The following is a 19484-nucleotide window of genomic DNA, read 5'->3' as shown; positions in this document are numbered from 1 at the left end:
TATATATGGGTTAATGTGTGTATACGTGTGTGCGCCCTCTGTGTGTGTTCACTTGAGTCAAATGAAAATTAACGAATATTTGTATTTTGGCTTTTATATCTTGTAGCATATGGCGGTTTCCTCCATTCCATTATCACCTGATTATCTGTTATTCACTGAAAAATATTGTATATTTCATTTCAGGATTCTAAGTACTGCTCAATACAATTGCTTATTGCGTATCTATTTGTGTAATGTGTACTGTTATATCATCGCTTTATTTCACTGCACTTGTTAATCTTTGACTTTGTGCATTTGAATTGTGTATTCGATTTGTATTTGATTGAATGTGTTAATGAAATCTAATCAAAACAAATCATGTAAATGCTGTGTTGATAATTGATGACATGAGATTACAATAAACACGCACGACTCGCATCGATGTTTCTCTGTTCGACTTTGTACTCCACGCGTCAACAGGAGAAATTAGTCTGCTTTCCAGACCCTTTGTCAACTGAAGTCATTCCCTCAAAATGGGCCCTCCGCGGCGACGAAGTTTAACGCAGTCGCTGCGAGCATTCAGCACAACTTGTTATTTCTTTCCTCAATGAGAGGGCGTTAATATTCCGGGACCCAAAATAGTACAGGAAGATGGTCTGGAAGTTAGACTACGGCAAAATAGTCCTAGGGCAGCAAACTTTGCTATTTCGAGACGAGTGCTCTCTGGACCAATGCAAGGCCTCTGATATAATAGACGTACTACTGCTTTACCCAGTCATTGCACCTATTGACTCGCAAGCAGTGTCGGCCCTGAGAGCATTCGGTGCATTTCGTCATTGCCATCGTCTTGAGAGCTTTGCTATGAAGATGTCTCTGGTTGGATGGATATTCCTGACTCTTTTACTCAGGTCTATGAGATGAAAGCAACCACAGCAACTGCAGATTTGATCAACAGGTTCTTCAGTATTAGTCCGCCTGAGCAGCAGGAATCACCGAACAATATAGGAAGATGTAGCAGACGACCCGTACCGTAGATCGCCACTTCCCACAGACGTACTATCAGAAACGATTGCATCTTAATGACTTTGACTTCAATTTGATGACGAGGTACGAATCGTTTTCTTCATTTAAGTTTTGCTTTGTTCACTTAACTTTTGCTGATGGGATCGCTATTAGCATATTTCTTATAGTATGTGAATAGGCCATGTCCTATGGTCAACACGTGTGTCTGTTTGTTATTGTTCCCCATTGTCTGTCAGGTGTTGTTCGTCTGTCTGTTATGTCACGCTATACATCTCTCCCTCTCCCTCTCTCTCTCACTTTCTGCCTCAAGTTTTGTAGAAGCGAAGTCTTAAATTTGAGCATTAAGATGACCGTTTAAGTTTGTATAATCGATTGCTGCAACTATAACTATCTCCCTTCGCCCACCCCCTCCCCCCCCCCCCCTCTCTCTCTCTCTCTCTCGCTAGCACACACGGATGACCGCTCACATAGGCCTACCTACGTCAGAAAAGGTAGGCGGGTAGCAAAAGAAAGCCGTCCCTTTCTTAGTATTGTTCAATGACCTGGCCACGTGCCATTGAATTACTACATTAAGATATTTGCTGCTAGGGGATTTTGTATCTTTTGTTGATCAGGAAAAGAAAAAACGACAAGAAATAAAGTTTGCCTACTTGAACTTTTCCATTAATCGAGACGAGTGCATGGTGTAAAAATTTCCATCTTTGCAAACTTAAAGGCATAATTTACCATTTGCAGATGAAACAAAAACCCAGCATTAGTGCTTTAAAATAGTTCTAAAATGTGAGCTAGGGATAGACACAACCACTGTAAAAATTTGAATCGATGTTAAGTATTGCTAAATACACAAAATATGAACAATAGTTATAATAAGAATGCTTCCAGACTAAGGTTAACCGTCCACAGTTACGATTTATTGAGAAAAATACTGATATCTCCTATATCTTAGGCTTTATTGCGAAAACTATATAGTAGGATGTTTTGTGATACAACAGACCTACACATAGGGCCTATGCATCAAATGTGATATCTTGAACAATTTTTTAAAAATCCCTGCTCCCAAAGGTAAACTGGACATTTAAGGCTATAATCTCTATTCTGCCCGGCCAAATCTTGAACCCAATGCTTGCTGAATTAATAATAATGACAATAATGATAATAATAATAATAATAATAATAATAATAATAATCGCTGTACTGCATGAAAAACTTCACGAAGTCGTCAAAAAATGGCATAGAATTTTTGTTGTATTGCTGGAAATTTGTACCGATTTGTACCGGTGCCCCTTACAGAAACTGACGCAAACATATAGTTCCGGTTTTCCACTGACTGATAACAATATCTGATAAGCAAATTTATAATGATGACAACAGTTTTAAGCTGTAAGTACAACGACTGAATGCGATGAAATGATGATGATTTACATAATTACGAAATCATGCCACGAAGTAATTTTGATTTTACCTTCCCGGTAACACATTTTGCTCCTGCGACAATTTTTCTGGTCGTATTTTGCCCAAGGACTTAAAGGGAAGGTAAACCCAAAGAACAATGTGGATTGAGTGAAAGCAGCAACATTAGTAGAACACATCAGTGCAAGTTTGAGGAAAATCGGACAATCGATGCAAAAGTTATGAATTTTTAAAGTTTTGGAGTTGGAACCGCTGGATGAGGAGACTACTAGAGGATATGACGTATGAGTGGACAACAATACAAAGAAAATATAAAGGAAATTCAACAAAAATTCACTTTTCTAGAATTATGAAAGAGCAATGGACCAACCGCTTTCAGAAAGCAGGGGGAATAATTGCTACCCTTAACATATGTCAATGTCAAGTTGATGGAATTTGTAATTTTCATGAAAAATGGATTTTTGTAGAATTTTCTTTATATTTTCTTGGTATTGTTGTCCACTGATACGTCATAACCTCTAGTAGTCTCCTCATCCAGCGGTTCCAACATCAAAACTTTAAAAACTCATAACTTTTGCATCGATTGTCCGATTCTACTCTCACCTCCCTGCTTTCACTGATGTGTTCTACTAATGCTGCTGCTTTCACTCAATCCACATTGCTCTTGGGGTTTACCTTCCCTTTAAGGTTAGGGTTCGAGTTGTGATAGGGTTTTAGGTTTAGTTTGATGTTCGGAATAGGAATATAGGGTTGGGGTTATATGTTTGTATGTAGAATTTATGTTTGGCTTATAGCGTGCCTGGGAGCAACTGGCGCAGGAGCATTTTTTTTATATCTTGCATGGAACCACATTGCTTACTCTGATGGCAATGATGATTATGATGATATACCATCCATTTGCATACACTTTGATAACGATATTGAGATCAACGATGATTAAAAAAAAACCCAAGCATTATAACGAAGTGATCATCATACGTGTGAGATATAGTAACGATGACAGGGATAATGACGACAATGTTGTTTTGAAAATGATGTTACCAACGAGATTCTCATAGAACAGAAAGAGAAGTACCATTTTGAAGTTAGGTAGAACTTACCGCGACAAATCATTCAGTCTCTACGTATATGTGGTGACCGCCTGCAGTGATACTATAGTGATTCGCATAAAAACGGAACCTGTACAATCTACTGGGTCCTTTGAAAGATGAATACATATCAAGAAATTATTTCATATCTTATTTCAAATCACTTTGATAACCCGGAAACTCTGTCGTTTGAATTGTCTAAACATTACCATCACAGCTGCACAGATAACACGCTTTATCAATGTTTACATACATAGGGCCTGCCAGTAGCGCATTTGTAGGCCTTATACCTATAATTATCGTGGTTCATGACTCAAAGATCAGATTCCTTATCTCCGTTCTTACCTGGCAGACATTAGTCTCCACAAAAAAGCCTCTTTGACGCTAAAAGTATTTCAGAGCATTTGCTTGCGAGACTAGTGTACTGGAACTCCGCAACGATGCTGATTATTTGGAGCGATGCTGATTGTTTTAGTGGTACAAAATAATGTGCGTGTTTATACAGGAGCCTCTCGCATCGGCGCGCATGAGCCGGTATTTTACCTCCCGCATGAGCGCTTATTTTTCGAGTTTATACAGAAGTCAAAATACCGACTCATGCGAGCCGATGCGAGCCGATGCGAGCGGACCTCAGCTGAACCGGACCTCTCGAATTTTGGGGTCAAGCTTAGGTCACGTTCGCAGTGCAGTTTATTGCATGATGGGAAAAAATGAAAAAAAAAATCAAGATGGCACCGGCAAAGTCATCAGGACCACCAAGCTTGAAGGTCATTCTTGTAACGTTCCTCTTTACAACCACCCGGCCAAATGATCAATTGAAATCAAGTTTTTCAGTATGAAGGAGAAGACGTGGTTTGATCATGACAGATATTAAAATACGCGCTTTCCGGTTACCTCTCGAATTTCGGTCGTCTGTATAAACACACAGCAAAATACGCGAGGCTCCTCTCGCATCGGCCACCTAAAAAAGTGGCGGACGGAACCTCTCGCATGAGCCTGCATTTGGCGGCGTATGCCGGCATACGCCGTGTTTATACAGAGCAAAATTAGAGAGGTCCTCTCGCATGAGCCGGCATGAGCCGGCATGAGCCGGCATGAGCGCGTATTTTGCTTCTCTGTATAAACACGCTCAACGATGCGTGCAGAAAAGATGGCGTATGGAAGTTTTTTTTTTATCATTACCACTATTTCACTTAACGAGTTGCTATCATATCTTTTGTTTATGTCCTGCAGACACATCCCTGAAAGTGACCGTTTTATCTGATGCCAACACGTAACGCTCTCATCACGACAAAATCCTGGAGAAGTTTGCCATCCACCAAAGAGTCTTCCTGTGGTGCTGAATGACAACGTTTAAACCGGGACGAAAGATAATGTCGCGGTTATCATTAGTTCAGAGATCAAGGTATATTTCTCTCAAGCCAGTCTCCTTTTATCAGTGAGCTATTTATGTCACGCGGTCAGTACAGTATACTGTTCAGCTCATTTCAGATGTTAACCATGAGCGTGAAACTGGCGTCAAAGAAAGCGCATGCACGTCTGATGGTTAAAAATGTTCGGGGTTGATTTCGCACAAGATAGCAGTCATTCTTGAGTAGGATGAGCTGCAGAGAGCGTGACTTAAAAAAGAAAGAACAAAAAACAGAACAAAATCCAAACCTACAAAATGTCCGAAGGAGGAGTCGCCCACACAGTCATCCTGTGCATCGTCATTCTCCTTCTCGTAATCATACTGGGGATACTGGTGATCTACATCCTCCTGCTGAAATACCGAGAGACTTTCCGGGAACATGACGTGGAGTGCCAGCGATGCCCTCACCAACACAGTGCACAACACCTGTCCGGTATCGTCAGCTCACTGATGAACTTCCCGAGACATAGAAGTGCTTGGTCGCACACCATCAATCCTGCATATGTGCCCGACGACGACGACGACGACGATGTGAAATCAATGAAACCAAATGAAATCAATTCTCCATTCCAGGACGAGCAAGTCGGAACATGCTGTACAGACACCGTCAGTGACGAGGAGGTGAATGTTGTGAATAATGCCGAAGTTTTGTCACCGAGTAATTGCTTGAGTGGTCGCTATGACATCCAGTTGAGTGAGCTGCGATTACGGAACATGAAGGAGAGTAAAACATCAAAGGTGGACTCAAAGTTAGTCGTGTTTATTTCCCGTGAGATCGACCACATGGGTGGCCATCTTGTCCTGGACAAAATGGGGATTTCCCTCTTCGTACCACCGTGTGCCATTCCTCAGGGTCAAAAGGAAGTTATTCAGCTTGTTCTCGATTGGGATCTTAGTGATTTCCCGTCGATGGAACCAAGCCAGACCATCATCAGCCCCGTCGTTCACTGCGGGCCTCACGGCCTGAGGCTTTCAAAACCTGCCGTGCTGAGTTTTATGCATTGCGCTGAAGACGTCCAGGACATCGTCGTGATGTCCAGCGAAACACATCTCACCCATCCGAAGGACTGGCGACCAATTTCGAGACGGAAAAAACGTGGCGGGAAAAACAAATACGATCTGCTGGCGAACCAATGCCAGATCTATTTGTCACACTTTTCATTGTATACCTGTCTGGCTGAGGGTACGGAAACAAGAAAGTGGATTCAGCTAGTTGCCTTTGGCGGGAAGCAAACAGATGGGGGACTCTTTCAGGTCTTCGTGTACATGCTCAACAACACACCGTGCGCCTTGCAGTTTGCAACTCAGCAACAGGCTGAGTACGACTCTGTCCCGCTGAGATGTCCCCTGGAATTTCTATTCGACGCTCTCGGAGGTGACTTGATCTTCAAACTGAGCCACCTTGGCGTTGGGTGGACGTGCGAAGGGAACAAGGTGGAAGAGCGAGGACTATTTCCCGACATCTGGCAGGGTAAATGCAACTCCGTGTCCTTCGTATTCAAACATGAGAACCCATCCGTGAACGATATCAACTTCAACATTGATGTCTTTCAAAAGGACAAAGAACACGAGAAACGTTCAATGCAGATAATGAAGGAGATGCCGAAACCAAGGCGGCCCCAAGACATTCGGCATTTCCGTCACAGCACCACAAACGTCAACGTCTTTGCCCACGATAGCCGACATCATCTGCCGAGGGAAGGACTTGACAGCGGGATTCATTCCGAGACAACTTCTTCTAAGTCTGTGGTCATCGAAAGATACCATAAAGAGCCGGGTTCCCGACTCAACGACACAAAGGATGGTGCCGAAAGCTGCGACGATTTCCAGGACTTTCGTGAAATTGACCGCTTTTCATTACGCAACTTTGGCGACGAGTCACATGAACTTGATGACGAGGAAAGGTCAACAACGTCTGATGGACCAACCGAACAAGACGACGCGAGATATTCAAGTTGCATGCAAAAGCAAACAGGCCCGTCGCATAGCAGTCCCGCGCAGATTATCAACATTAATGTTGTAAGTGCTGTTTACCCTTAGCATTTTATTTCTGTTTGTCTTCTTCCAGCGGCACATTAATCTTATCCATTCATGCTTACTTTTGTGTTATGCTCTAATTGATGTCATCAATATTTAGTTTCGTTAATTTCAGGTTCATTCCATGCGTGGTAAACGAGAATTCGACTTATGTTTCGGTAGAGAGAAAGAGTATGTACTATTTCTTTGATCAGTTTGCGCAATCATGCTCTCACATTGTTCTTACTTTGCTCTTATACATTGCTCTTACTACAATACTGGCAGACGCCAAGGGTTCAGCCTCCGCCAAATCCCGTGGACGTGCTGCCCAACTCAGGAGACCAGTCCTGCCGCTTCTTCCCACATAGCCTCAGAGTAGAGCTTGGCCGGCTTTTGGACCCGCCCAACCTGCTGGGTAACGACTGGCGTGCCCTTGCGGAAAGCTTGGGGATAGACAGCCGCATCAACTGGCTGGAAACACTGCCCTCTCCGACGTACAGGCTGCTGGACGTCGCGCAACAGCAAGGTTTCGACTTCAATTGGCTCGTGGATGTTCTCTCGGCTGTTTCTCGGGTTGATGCCGCCGAAGTGGCGAGGAGATATTGCGTTTCGGATTGTGCGTCCGATGACTGCATCGAACATACCAATGCGATACACCACATGGAAGCCACTGCATAATCCATGCAATAAAGCAAAAAGACAGATAAATTCTGGTAATTTGCATGAAACAATAGGAGAGTGTTCTCTACAAAGTTGTAGTGTATTCTGTTAATCATCACGAGTTAAGGGCTGATTCGCGGAGCACGCGAACGATTTGCGAAGGCAAAATCCAACACTCGGAAAAGTTTTTCTCCGAATGTGTTCCAACAATGAAGCCGAAAACCATTCTTACGCAGTTTGTGCGAAGTTCTCACGGCGTACATACGAATGTCGTGTGTACTATTGCTAATGGCAGTCGCGTACACGAAGAACACGCCACGGAAATGCGAACAACGCAAATTTTTCAATAATCATGGGCAAAATGTTTCCAAGGAGAGATGATAGCTTTCTAGAGTTGAAGTTTTTCTCTTATTCCTGTATTTCTCCTTTCTTTCCCTTTCATTTCTCTGTGGTGTGTGTGTGCCGACAGTTTTTTTGAGGACCTACGCTCATAAGCATTTGATTTTTTGCAGGTTTCCCCACACATTATCTTAAGTTTCAAATATTTTTGGCGTACTTTAGATATTCTCTAAAGTTTCGGGGTCTGTTTGGAGTTTTACGAAGATTTTGCGGACATTGTGCACGTCTTGCGAAGGTCTTGCGCATATGACGAGGCTTTAAGGACATTTTTCGAGAACAAATCACGAGCAAATCACGACCCGATGTGCGGAAAAGGTTCGCAAAAAATTGCAACATTTTTTGAAATTCTAGCCGAAGTAAAAACAGCATGCGCGAACAATATTATTAACGACGCTTCCGAACCCCCGTTTTGCAATCTTTTGCAGACTAAAATACGAATGCTGAATTTTGCCATTCGCGTCCTTCGCAAATCGTTTGCGTGCTCCGTGAAATCAGCCCTTTGTGCGTCGAGTGCCCTTTGATTCAATATATATCATGATGTCCTTTATTCTCTCAACGACCTTCAAAATGCAAAACGTTTGAGAAAGTCCTTACTTCGCAAGATGAAATACCGTCCACTGATGCTATGAAATGCAGATAAAATTGCATTATGGTGTGAGCTGCCTTCCTATGTTGATTAAGTATAATTACTTTCTGTGAAAGACTTTGTTGTCATTACAGTACCCACTTTGTATTGAATCGGGGCAGATATGCTGGGGGTCATCCAAACGTTACTACTACATGTATTATTAATATTTTATCATCATTACTCTGTTTTAGTCTAATCTTTACGGATATCGCTGCATTGCGTGTAACTCATTTTCCGGTATAATGTAATTTAACCTCCAAAAGGGAAAATCATATTCTTCATATCTGAAGACAGGCAAGCCATTCACGAAGATGATCATTTCACCTTAGAATTTAGCTATCGTGTACAGAGCTACTTGAGATTTTGTATTTATTCTATTCAATCATATTCTATCTTAGTATTTTGAAATATCAGTTCTGACATGCTGGTCCAGTCTATATGAAGCTTATTTATTCACAAATGCGATGTGAGACAATGTACAGGACGGTGACAAAGCAGTGGTCTAAAGTTTGATTCGGACCACGTGGGTATCACTCGGATATATCGTTTATACACATCACTTAACACTTATACTATCGTAGACTGTATTATACGGCATGAACATGTAGTGTCATTCTGAGTATTCGAAACCTCATCTAATTTTCATATAATAATGATTGCGACCAACGGAATGCTTGGCAGGATGCTTGGAGAATCTGTTTTGAAAAGTCAATATTTCAACACAATAATTTTCACTAATTTTCTATAGATTTCAATGAAACTTTAATTATTCTGCTTATTGGATTTATCTTTCCATGTTACAGTCAATTTGAACATGAAGTAATCGAACATCTCTTAAAAGGCTGCCATATTCTTAACTAACATTTAGTAGCAACAAAGTTGAAGAAAGATCCTGGATAAAACGACCCACTACTCTTCACTCTCTACACTTTCCAAATTACCGTTCTGACATGCTGGTCATGTCCATTTGAAGCTTATTTATCCACGAATGCGATGTAAACTTGTCTTAACACGAGGCAATACATGTACCACTGCTTTCACATTAAGAACAAAGAATGTACAGGTTCTGAAGTTTGATTCGGACTACGTGAGTATTACTCGGATATATTGTATACACAGCATTGAACACTTTTATCGTAGACTGCATTATATGGCATATAGTGACATAGTATTCGAAACCTCACCTAATTTTCATATGACTGCGACCGGCACTGCTTGGCGGAGTTGTTTTGGTAAGTCAAAATTTCAACACAATGATTTTCATTAATTTTCTACAGATTTCAACGAAACTTTAATTATTCTGCTTACTGGATTTATCTTTTTCTTGTTAACGTCAATTTGAACATGAAGTTATTGAATGTCTTTTAAAAGGCTGCCACATTAGTAGCTGGTGTTGAGTAGCAACAAAGTTGCAGAAAGATCATGAATAAAACGACCCACTTATACTTCTGTGGCGAACGTTTCTGTGGTAGAGATTACGCATTGGGTTGAGAAATTGCATAGAATGCAATTTTTTGTTCGAAATGCTCCAATCAATCTACTAGTAGGCCTACGAGTCATCATGTATTGAAGTATGCAGCGGACACACTCTAAAAGGACACATGCAATGCAAACGCGTGACGACTTTTACTGATTTATAATATCCCGATTGCCACATGTATGGCCAAAAGAAAATCTGAATACGTATACTATGTATGTGCCAATATCTTATCATAATTTTCAACTTTTCTTCAATTACTTGGATACGGCAAAGAAAAACAAAACAAAACAAAAACTTCCAGACCAAGATCCTGTCCATGACATCATCCGTCCATCAATGCTGAGGTCCTCAATATGATTAACAAAATACATTGGAATACACCTTCCACTGCAGGGGCGGATCCAGGAATTCTGTAAAGGAGGGGGGGGGGGGGCGTGACTAATATTTCTGATGCCACTTCCGGGTTTCATTTCATTTTTTTCTTTTTCTTTTCTTTGTTTTTAACGAAATTTAAGGGGGGCGTGCGCCGGTTGCGCCCCCTCTGGATCTGCCACTGCCCTGTACAGACTGAGCATAACTTGAACGTTTCCAGGCAATGTCAATATTAGTATTATTCATCGTAATAGTGTTGTAATTTCAAATTCGATTTGCTGTCGATTCACAATGTTTCCGCTTGGTTTACACACTGATAATTTCGACACACTAGTTTGATCCGGGTGCCACTTACATGTTGCATATAACTTCGCATTTGGAAGGTGATGTTCATGTTATAACTGAACGAGACTTTCAACGACCCTCGGATCGACTTCCAACAGTCCAAGCACAGTTGGCGGGATTTTCCATGGAGAGTGCCTAAAAAAAGTTTCAACATTGGTGAACTTCACTGTACATCAAAACACGACTACCGCCACAATACACGTATGCCGTGATGCCGTGAATTTCATAACACACGACTTGAATGTTTTGATGTTGGATATGTGGATTTCACTTGTGTTTGACGAGGCATGTTTGCATACACTGCAGTGTTCAAATGTCTATAAAGTAAAGACATTAGTGCATTTACTATCGGAGTCGTGAATAATTATGTATGCGAAGAAATGTCTTGCAAACGATACGAGTATTTTGATAAAACACCTACGCACACACATACACACACAATCCATGCATAGTTTCATAAGAGTCTTCTGATTCGCACGAGAATAGTGTTGTTTGCATTTGTATGTGCGTGTGTATATGTCCATGTTGATACTTCTGTTGAAATTAATCTTCCTCAAAACAGTACAAGAAGTATGTTTGCACACCATGACTTCTATTCTTACAGTGGGCATGACACGTCCATGAAGAGAACGTGCACATACCCTAGTTATATGATGTTATGAGAGAACATTCCGATGGGCAATATTAAAGTACAGAGTACATCGAAATCAATGTTACCTACACAATCTTCTACTGAGAGAAAGCATATTACGACAGAAAAACTGATAGCCAACAGCCCCACACAAAACAATAAAGAAAACAGAAATACAGAAATACAAATCTTGCCTAATATTCACACACACGCGCACACACACACACACACACACACACACACACACACATATTGAAAAGATGCATGAGATCTACTCATACATGGAACAAAAACAATCAGTGAATACAAAGAGTTCACACAGCAAGTAACAGGTAAATCAAACAAAATCTTTAATTCACAACAAAAAGGAGATAATTCCCACTTCATCTTGAGGTAACATCTAGCAAATTAAAAAAACTGAGAATCTGTCTCTTTAATAATCCACTATACAAAGAATCTGCAAAGTGTACAATGTATTGCTATTGATCAGATTGTAAACAATACGTACGTATTCTTGCTTCACGCAAGAGGATCGGCTAATGCAACGGTGAATTTCCTTTGAATGAAGCACTAAATATGCATTTTATATTCTTGTAATTGATTGCAGTTACAATTATGAGGTTTTTAGTACCATAAGTGAGGACATACGACTACTTTCTACACTCGGTCACATTGAATCTGGGTGTTATCCTATCTGACAAATATCGCACCAGTGTCCTGGGTAATATAATAACCTGAAAGAATAGAAGCAATATGCTGAGGGAAAGGCCTATATTACATTTATTCAAAGGATTAAATTGAATACAACAACTTGCATCATGGTCTCATCTTACTAGTTTGCATGAAATCAAACAAAACACATACATTACAAAAAAGACACACACACATATTAAACTGACTTTAAAACAATATCAACAAATAGTCAATCCATGCATTTTCTCTTTTTTTATACAACAAAGAAAAAGAAAATATTCTTTTATCAAGTGCAAGGAAATATCAATCACAATACAAATATTGAGAACAAATGACAGATACAGGAACCATTAATTTGGCAAAAGGAAAAGATGAAAAGACTTACACATTGCTTAATATGAGTGTACAAATCTTCAATTTATTAGGCAATGGTCTAATAAACTGACTTTTCAATGGAAACTTTGTAAAGTGTCAAAGCAGGATAAATCTACTTATAAAACTTGGGACACATTCCACAAATAACTGAATGTAACAAGTATGCATCAAAAACCTCTCTTTCTTGGGTCCTCTCTGTGTATCTGATTTAGATTTTAGCTACTAGCTTTTGTCACAGTCATGTTGGTAAAAGGGTACAAATCCATAGTCGGCATAATATTGCTGGGGGTGGGGCGGGGGCACAGCAATAAAAATCTTACACATCTATTTGAAACAAATCTCCATGAAGTTACACTTCTCATCACAAAAGAATCAAGATATGAAACAAAACAAACTGGCAGAATAACTTAGAGTTGAGAACAGGGTGAACCTTTGGTACATTGAAATATACTTACAAGCTTACACAGAGGGAACAAATACTAGTATTCAAGATTCAAGTGGAAGAACAGACCGCACACAGCGCATGGACATTATATCATACACTGTAGAGACAATTATTGATATACAGGATTTTGACACAAACTTTTTGCAAGGTAAATCCACCTCTTTTTATCTAAACCTTTAATGATCATTCATGACCTGTGAACAGGATGAGGGTGGACTACATCACTTGACATTTTGAGAACAAGGCACAATCTACACTTTCCTCCTACACTTTTTAACAATGGTAATGACCTTCTTCATAAGAAAGAGAAATGAAAAAACAAAACAAAACAAAACAAAAACCGTTGTGTAGTTTGGCAATGGCACACATTTCAGCAAGGGCTTTCACACAATCAAAACTTCCAATAACTGATTCTTGTTGAAAGGACTTGGCGTGGCACAAGTGCCTCAACAGTGCCTGCGGGAAAAAAGGGGGATGGGGGGGAGGGGGTTGAAACTTAAAGATGAGTGCAGATGTCATTTGGAATCATGGTTATTGGTAGCTTTCTGGTTAAGAAAAAAGTTGGCAATGGTACTGTTAAAGGGATAGTTGAGTCTTGATTGAGATGGGGGATTCAGATTTGAACTTATGTGAGATAATGAGAAACCACTTATGAAATACAACGCAGTAAATACCATACGATTCTATGAGGAATTCAAGGTTTATTTGATAAAAATCTGTTTTGAAGCGGCCAAGATATCCAAAACTAAAGTAGAACGAAATGGTCCTGATAAAAGGCGAGTTCCACCTTTTATAAAACCTCTTTTGTTTTTGGATATCTCAGACATTTAAAAAGCAAGTATTTTCATCAAACAAAATCTGAATTCCTCTTAGAATTGTATACTCTTTCATATTTCATAAGAGGTTTCTCATTATCTCACAAAAAAGTTGGAAACCTGAAGTCCATCTCAACCAAAACGATATCATCATCCTTTAAAAAGGGAAAAATATTCAACTTTCCTCTCATTTTCATGGCTTGCCAAAGTCACACCCACGGACTGCTGTGAATTCATTTACTGCCATTACTGTCACACTGCATTGATTGCAACTGTCTTACTAATCAAGTCATCTGCACCCAGTACAATATATGTTCATCATGAGAGCTATAAAAGGCTTACCCTTTAAATATCTGCATGCACATGTGCATATACGTGTGCATACTATTATGTTTGTACATAGCGAGTACGCACACACGTGGGTGGGGGGGGGGGGGGCAGGAAGGTGGTTAGAATAAGAAATTGTGCACTTTTGACTGAATAACAAAAAGGAGTACATTGATGGACAGTGTGTTGGTATCCTATGGTATTAGCTCACATGTCTATTTTACTTTTTGTGCATTTTGCTATGGTCCATTTTACCATGAGAGACCTAGATGACCCTTAACACGCCCAATTTAAGTGGCCAGACCAGAAAGTATTCTGTGATCTTGGGCAGTATCAATTTTGATCTAATGGGTGATCAGCTCTTTGAATCAATGAAAAACAGTAACAAATATAAGAACGTAAAATGGATGTCCAACTCTGGGCCTATATCACATGAATAAAGCTTGGGATAAACTGAGAGGATCCCTTACTTTTGTACAACTAATGTAAAACAGATAGGATTGTCAATATTATACAAATATCACTGCCCTTCATTAGTGGCAATAACTCCTTTTGGTCTAAAAATTAAACTACGGAAACAGATAAACCCATTGACCCTGCCCCCATGTCTGTGATGGCCTAGGTACCTATAGAGTATCTATCTCTACCTGGCTTGGTGGTGGGGGTCACAATGAGGCATTAAGGTAGGTGTGTGTGTTTGTGTTTAATGTAGATGGAAAACATTTTGCTTGTGATTGACCAGGCTGAAAGGCATGCCCCCTGTGCCACATCACACAGAAAAGTAAACACTAATTAAGATAACGTCTATTTATATCGAAGTCATTGGAAGAAAGATGCACATTCTTCTGGTAATTTCATTGTATATATTGTGATCATATTCATGAACATCTACATTGCCTTTAAATCTGCAAACAGAATCCATTTTCTTCCTACCTATTAAACTTTTCTCCTTAAAATATAATTGCATTTATCAGTGGAATACATCTTGCAGACTGAGGAACAAATACTTTTTCTCTTAATACAAAGCTGGGCTAACATTAACTGAAGTTGCATATGTGAACTAGCTTCTTCTCATTACTCTGTGAAGTTTTCATTGGGAGACAATCAAAGTCCCTGGTATATGAAAATTCTCCAAAATACTCTCCCAGAACATCTCACTGCCTATATACAATTGCCCTATGCAATGCACCGACCATGCTCAAATTGTTTAACACTGCGTACCCAATACATCGTCAGTACTCATGCCTGTATATATAAGTACTCCTGGGGAAAAGACAGATAACAAACACCAAGATATCTCTCCACTTATTTACAACTTCACTTGTGGGGATGGCACACTACTGACCGTCATGAATGGGACCAGACAGCGATCACCAAACTCATTACTTTTGTCTCCGAGGCTGCCGTTATTCGAGACGCTAACTTCAGGCACCAAGCACACCGCGGCACTGCGCCTGCTGCACCTGAAATTAGCAAAGCGTGCTCCTTCACTTGGCGAGGGCATCCATCGCAGACACAGAGGGAGGAAACTGCTTCTGAGATCATCTACACCACTGCGATCTAGACTGCAAGTGCTGCTCATTTGGCAATTGTCGTGTAGTGTCTTTCGAGATAAACATAGGGCCTACATGCAATACTGATCAAATAAGAGACCAAATACGAATGCAAACCACACCAAAACAGCTCTACAAAATTTGGGGACACCTGTACTCTTTCATTCCTACAACATTACATATCCCAGATAAAACACATCCCCTGTACATTATATATTTTGCTGGCACATTTCACAAGCACATTTTGCAAATCGGGACCTGGGTAAGACAGTTTGCGAGTGGCTGAAATTCCAATCCAACATACCAGCGTCTGACATGAGAAGCATCTTTCCTTTTCAAGAAGTGTGGTGATCAATTTCCCATCTCGGCAACAATATACATTGTAGCTTACATTCTCATTACGGGAAGCAATATCTCAGCTGTCTCGTCTAGCTTGTTCAAAATTTCACAAGTATCAACTTGCGCGAAATTAACGAAGATGGAGCCCTTGTCGCCTTAACAGTGTTGTGTGCCCCACTTTAAGGGAAACAGAAATTTATCAGATCTTTCCCACGCGTGAAAGAATGATTTGAACGTCCCATCTCGCCCAAAAATGGCCCAACATTTCCATCAGTGGTCTGCGAGGACAATCAGCTATATACAAGCAGGGGATGCTCATGAGAATGAAATGTGAGAGTCCCACATCCAAACTCTTTTGTCAACTGGCCCCTGGACAATAGGTGGACACTGCAGTGACCTTCCTCTGCCACACAGGCATGCAAAACAAAATCTACAAACCTACAAACAATCACACCAATGTAAATGTAAACCAATGCAGACTACAACAGCAACAACAAAAAAGATCTTTGCAGATCCAAGAGGCCATCAACCACAAATAACTTTAGGTTTGCAACATGGCAAGGTGGGAAAAAAAAAAACCTTCAACAATGTTAATCTTTGACAAACTTTATATTTACTGTTTTGTTTTGTCCTTTCAGGGTGCTTGAACTTTATTTTTACTGTTTTGTTATGTCCTTTCAGGATTTTGGTTGTGTGTGTGTTCTATTGTTTAACCAAAACGAAAAGTCAGTGCTAAACTTATGAGGAACTATGTGTGCTACTCTTGTTTTGTCATCCTTATTTATTTCTTCTTCTTTTTTCTGATAAGTAAAGTTAGTGGTAATCTTTCATGAATTTATATGTTTGTTTTGCTTCAGCTCTTTAACTTATGTCTTGTGTCTTGACCCAAGACAGAAAAAAAAAAAATCCTGCTTCGCTTCATGCTCTGAGATGAATATAGTTGTTGGTTTTTTTCACAAATTTGCTAAGTTGGATATAAATTGACATTTCCAACACTCACAGTGCAATGCGGGGAAAGACCTATATTCTTTGAGGGGCATAAATTGCAATATTCCCTGAGGAATTCACATGAATTTTATGCAGAAGGTTGACATATCGATCACACGTAGCAGGAGAAAGCAAGACAGATAAAACACGACTGCTGCCCTCGCAGTTAGACGGCACTGTGCTTATATGAAAAACAGGTGAGATATCGGCACCATAAGACATCTTTACAGGTTAAAACAATTTCCATCGCTATCATTAGTTTATAGCGAAAGGCAGGTCAAAACTCTTGATGTATATGTTGTAAATGTTTCTAATTTTTGAAGAAATCACCGAGTACCTGATGCATCCATCCCAACATTCTAGTCATTCTGTCAAATAGACGCTCCGAGACAAACAATCTTTGGTGCCCTGTACATATGTCCTTTGCATTACTCTGAGCGGCCCCATGCACCCTTGCACCAAAACCACTTCTAACACGTAAATCACGTTTTGTTTTCATTCTTTTTTTTTTTCTAATGCAAAATGAAGAAGTAAACCTGCAAATGAGACACAAACTTTCCCTCTCCTCATTCACAAAGTGGTAAAGACAAAAGGAGAAAAAAAAATCATACACAGATAAAAGATACACCATTGTAGATAAATCATGCAAACCCTATTGCCCACTTCCTCAGCTAGGCCAATAACACTCTCAACACCTGCCCTACAGATTACAGCTTCTCCAGTTCAGCATAAAAAAAAAAAACATGAGTATACAGCACAGCTCTTGAACACTCCAAAAACTTTAAAACTCTCTTCTTTTTACATAACAAGCTCACCTAGATCCTCTCTGCATATATCATTCAAAAAATATATATGACATTGTTCCCTCTAACCAACCATCTAGTCCAATGCAGTCTTGTGGTACTTTTACATTTTGACATAAAATTGCATTCCGATATACCAATTGTGATTTGACACTGCAAACAGCTCCCAGCTTTACGACACGTGTAGTCTCTTGTCAATACTCAACATAATCTACATCCAACAAATGGTGCATTTACAGAAGCAACACCACTGCGGCCATGTTATACATCAGGCCCAACTCAAACGAATGCAACTTATGTTGCAAAATTTCTGATAAACAACATAAGCTGTGTCTTGCTATTATTTAAACCAGTGCAATATTAATCTTTCCACATCCTTTATAAGAAACTGCCTCATGCTGTGTACAGTGCCATTTTCTATATGGTTATACATCTGCTGCCATTTCACTATCTCCTATTTCTACACTTTGGTATACGGGGATTTCTGAGTACGGGCAGTTACATCAAAGGTACTTGGTAGGTCCAAGTGTCTTTGCCAATGTCCAGTCATACAAGAATATAGCATTTCATTTCATCAGGGTGCTTACACAGACAACTTGCCCAAGGCAACCTCAGCTCACAGTAGGGCAAGTTAAACATATTGGGGAATTTGCCCACTAAGAGCTAGGCTGTCAGTGCTCCCAGAGCTTCATCAGGGAGAATCCATCTGGCTTCATATTGAGGTTTAAAAAAAAAATGCAGAAAATCAAAATTTTTAGGTGATTTTGAAACATGGGAATAGCATGTGGACACACTTAAGGGGGAAAAAAATGAAATCTGACTTAAATCTACAGAATATCATGCCTGATCCATACAGCAGTCAGGGGAGTACCAGTGCATCTTAATGGGTGAGGGCAATTCCAAAGTCAGAAAGATCTTTACATTCTTTTGACGGTCAAGAAGAAATGGTGGTATTTTCAGGGGGACTCCTGCAGAATCAGGGAGATTTAGCAAATCTGAAGGAGCATGGGGCTCTTGCCCTCATGTCTAACAGGGCAAGCGGAAGAGTGACCATGTTGTCAAGGTCTGTTTCGTTGCAAATCAAATGGACGACGGCATGCAATGCGTGGGAGTCATTCATTCATATCCTCACGTTGCACAGAGAGCCTCTCTGCCAGTCCTTTAGCCATGAAATCACTGCAGTAGATGCTATTGTGATAGCGTCGTTAATGACAAAGAAGACACAAAAGCTCTTCCCGCTCCAAAGCATCTCCACTGCGGCTTTCACCTCTTCCGACGCAAGCCAACGGAGAGGCCATCTGCAATCAATGACTCCATCGTCGTCTCGGGCGATATGCGACATGTGCCATACATTCAACAGCTGTCAGAGTCAAGGAAAGACCTCACTTAATGAATTGGTTTCCTGGATGCTAAATTTTGCAACTACATGCAGTGTAAAAAATGGCAGGACTGAGGGACAGCACACTCCTCACATTTTGCGAATTTGCATCTCTTACACCTGCATGTGAATTTTGGCAGGTTGGTTTGAAGCAGCTGTTTGGTAGTATTTACATCACCTGTCACAACAAAATGTTGATGAAGTTGCCAAGCATTAATTTCATTCTGTTAGCTTTTAGAAATTTTCCCAGACTAAAAAGAGTTTGTAATGATATACAATGCACCTCACTCTGATTTCAAACAACATGCCATATTTTGACTGGCCGCT

General features: G+C 40.2%; 1 protein-coding gene across 1 annotated transcript; it reads left to right on the top strand.

The window, feature by feature from the left end:
- Nucleotides 1-4886: 4886 nt before the first annotated feature.
- Nucleotides 4887-7605, top strand: LOC139728181 (netrin receptor UNC5C-like). Its single transcript, XM_071639143.1, has 2 exons — nt 4887-6930; nt 7213-7605. Exons 1-2 carry the CDS (start codon nt 5167-5169, stop codon nt 7603-7605), a joined length of 2157 nt encoding a protein of 718 aa, XP_071495244.1. The 5' UTR covers nt 4887-5166.
- The last annotated feature ends 11879 nt before the right edge of the window (nt 7606-19484 follow it).

The sequence above is a fragment of the Diadema antillarum genome, unplaced genomic scaffold (genome assembly GCF_040938485.1).
Source record: "Diadema antillarum isolate AM-2024a unplaced genomic scaffold, OU_Dant_1.0 seq00000169_RagTag, whole genome shotgun sequence".
Taxonomy (NCBI): Eukaryota; Metazoa; Echinodermata; class Echinoidea; order Diadematoida; family Diadematidae; genus Diadema; species Diadema antillarum.
Note: the sequence above shows the minus strand (reverse complement) of the source record. Positions and strands in the feature narration are given on the sequence as shown.

Bases quoted from the DNA above. Each gene is read 5' to 3' on its own strand.
- LOC139728181 (XM_071639143.1), top strand. From the start codon at position 5,167: ATGTCCGAAGGAGGAGTCGCCCACACAGTCATCCTGTGCATCGTCATT. The intron at 6,931-7,212 runs GTAAGTGCTGTT...CAATACTGGCAG, and splicing joins AGATTATCAACATTAATGTT to ACGCCAAGGGTTCAGCCTCC.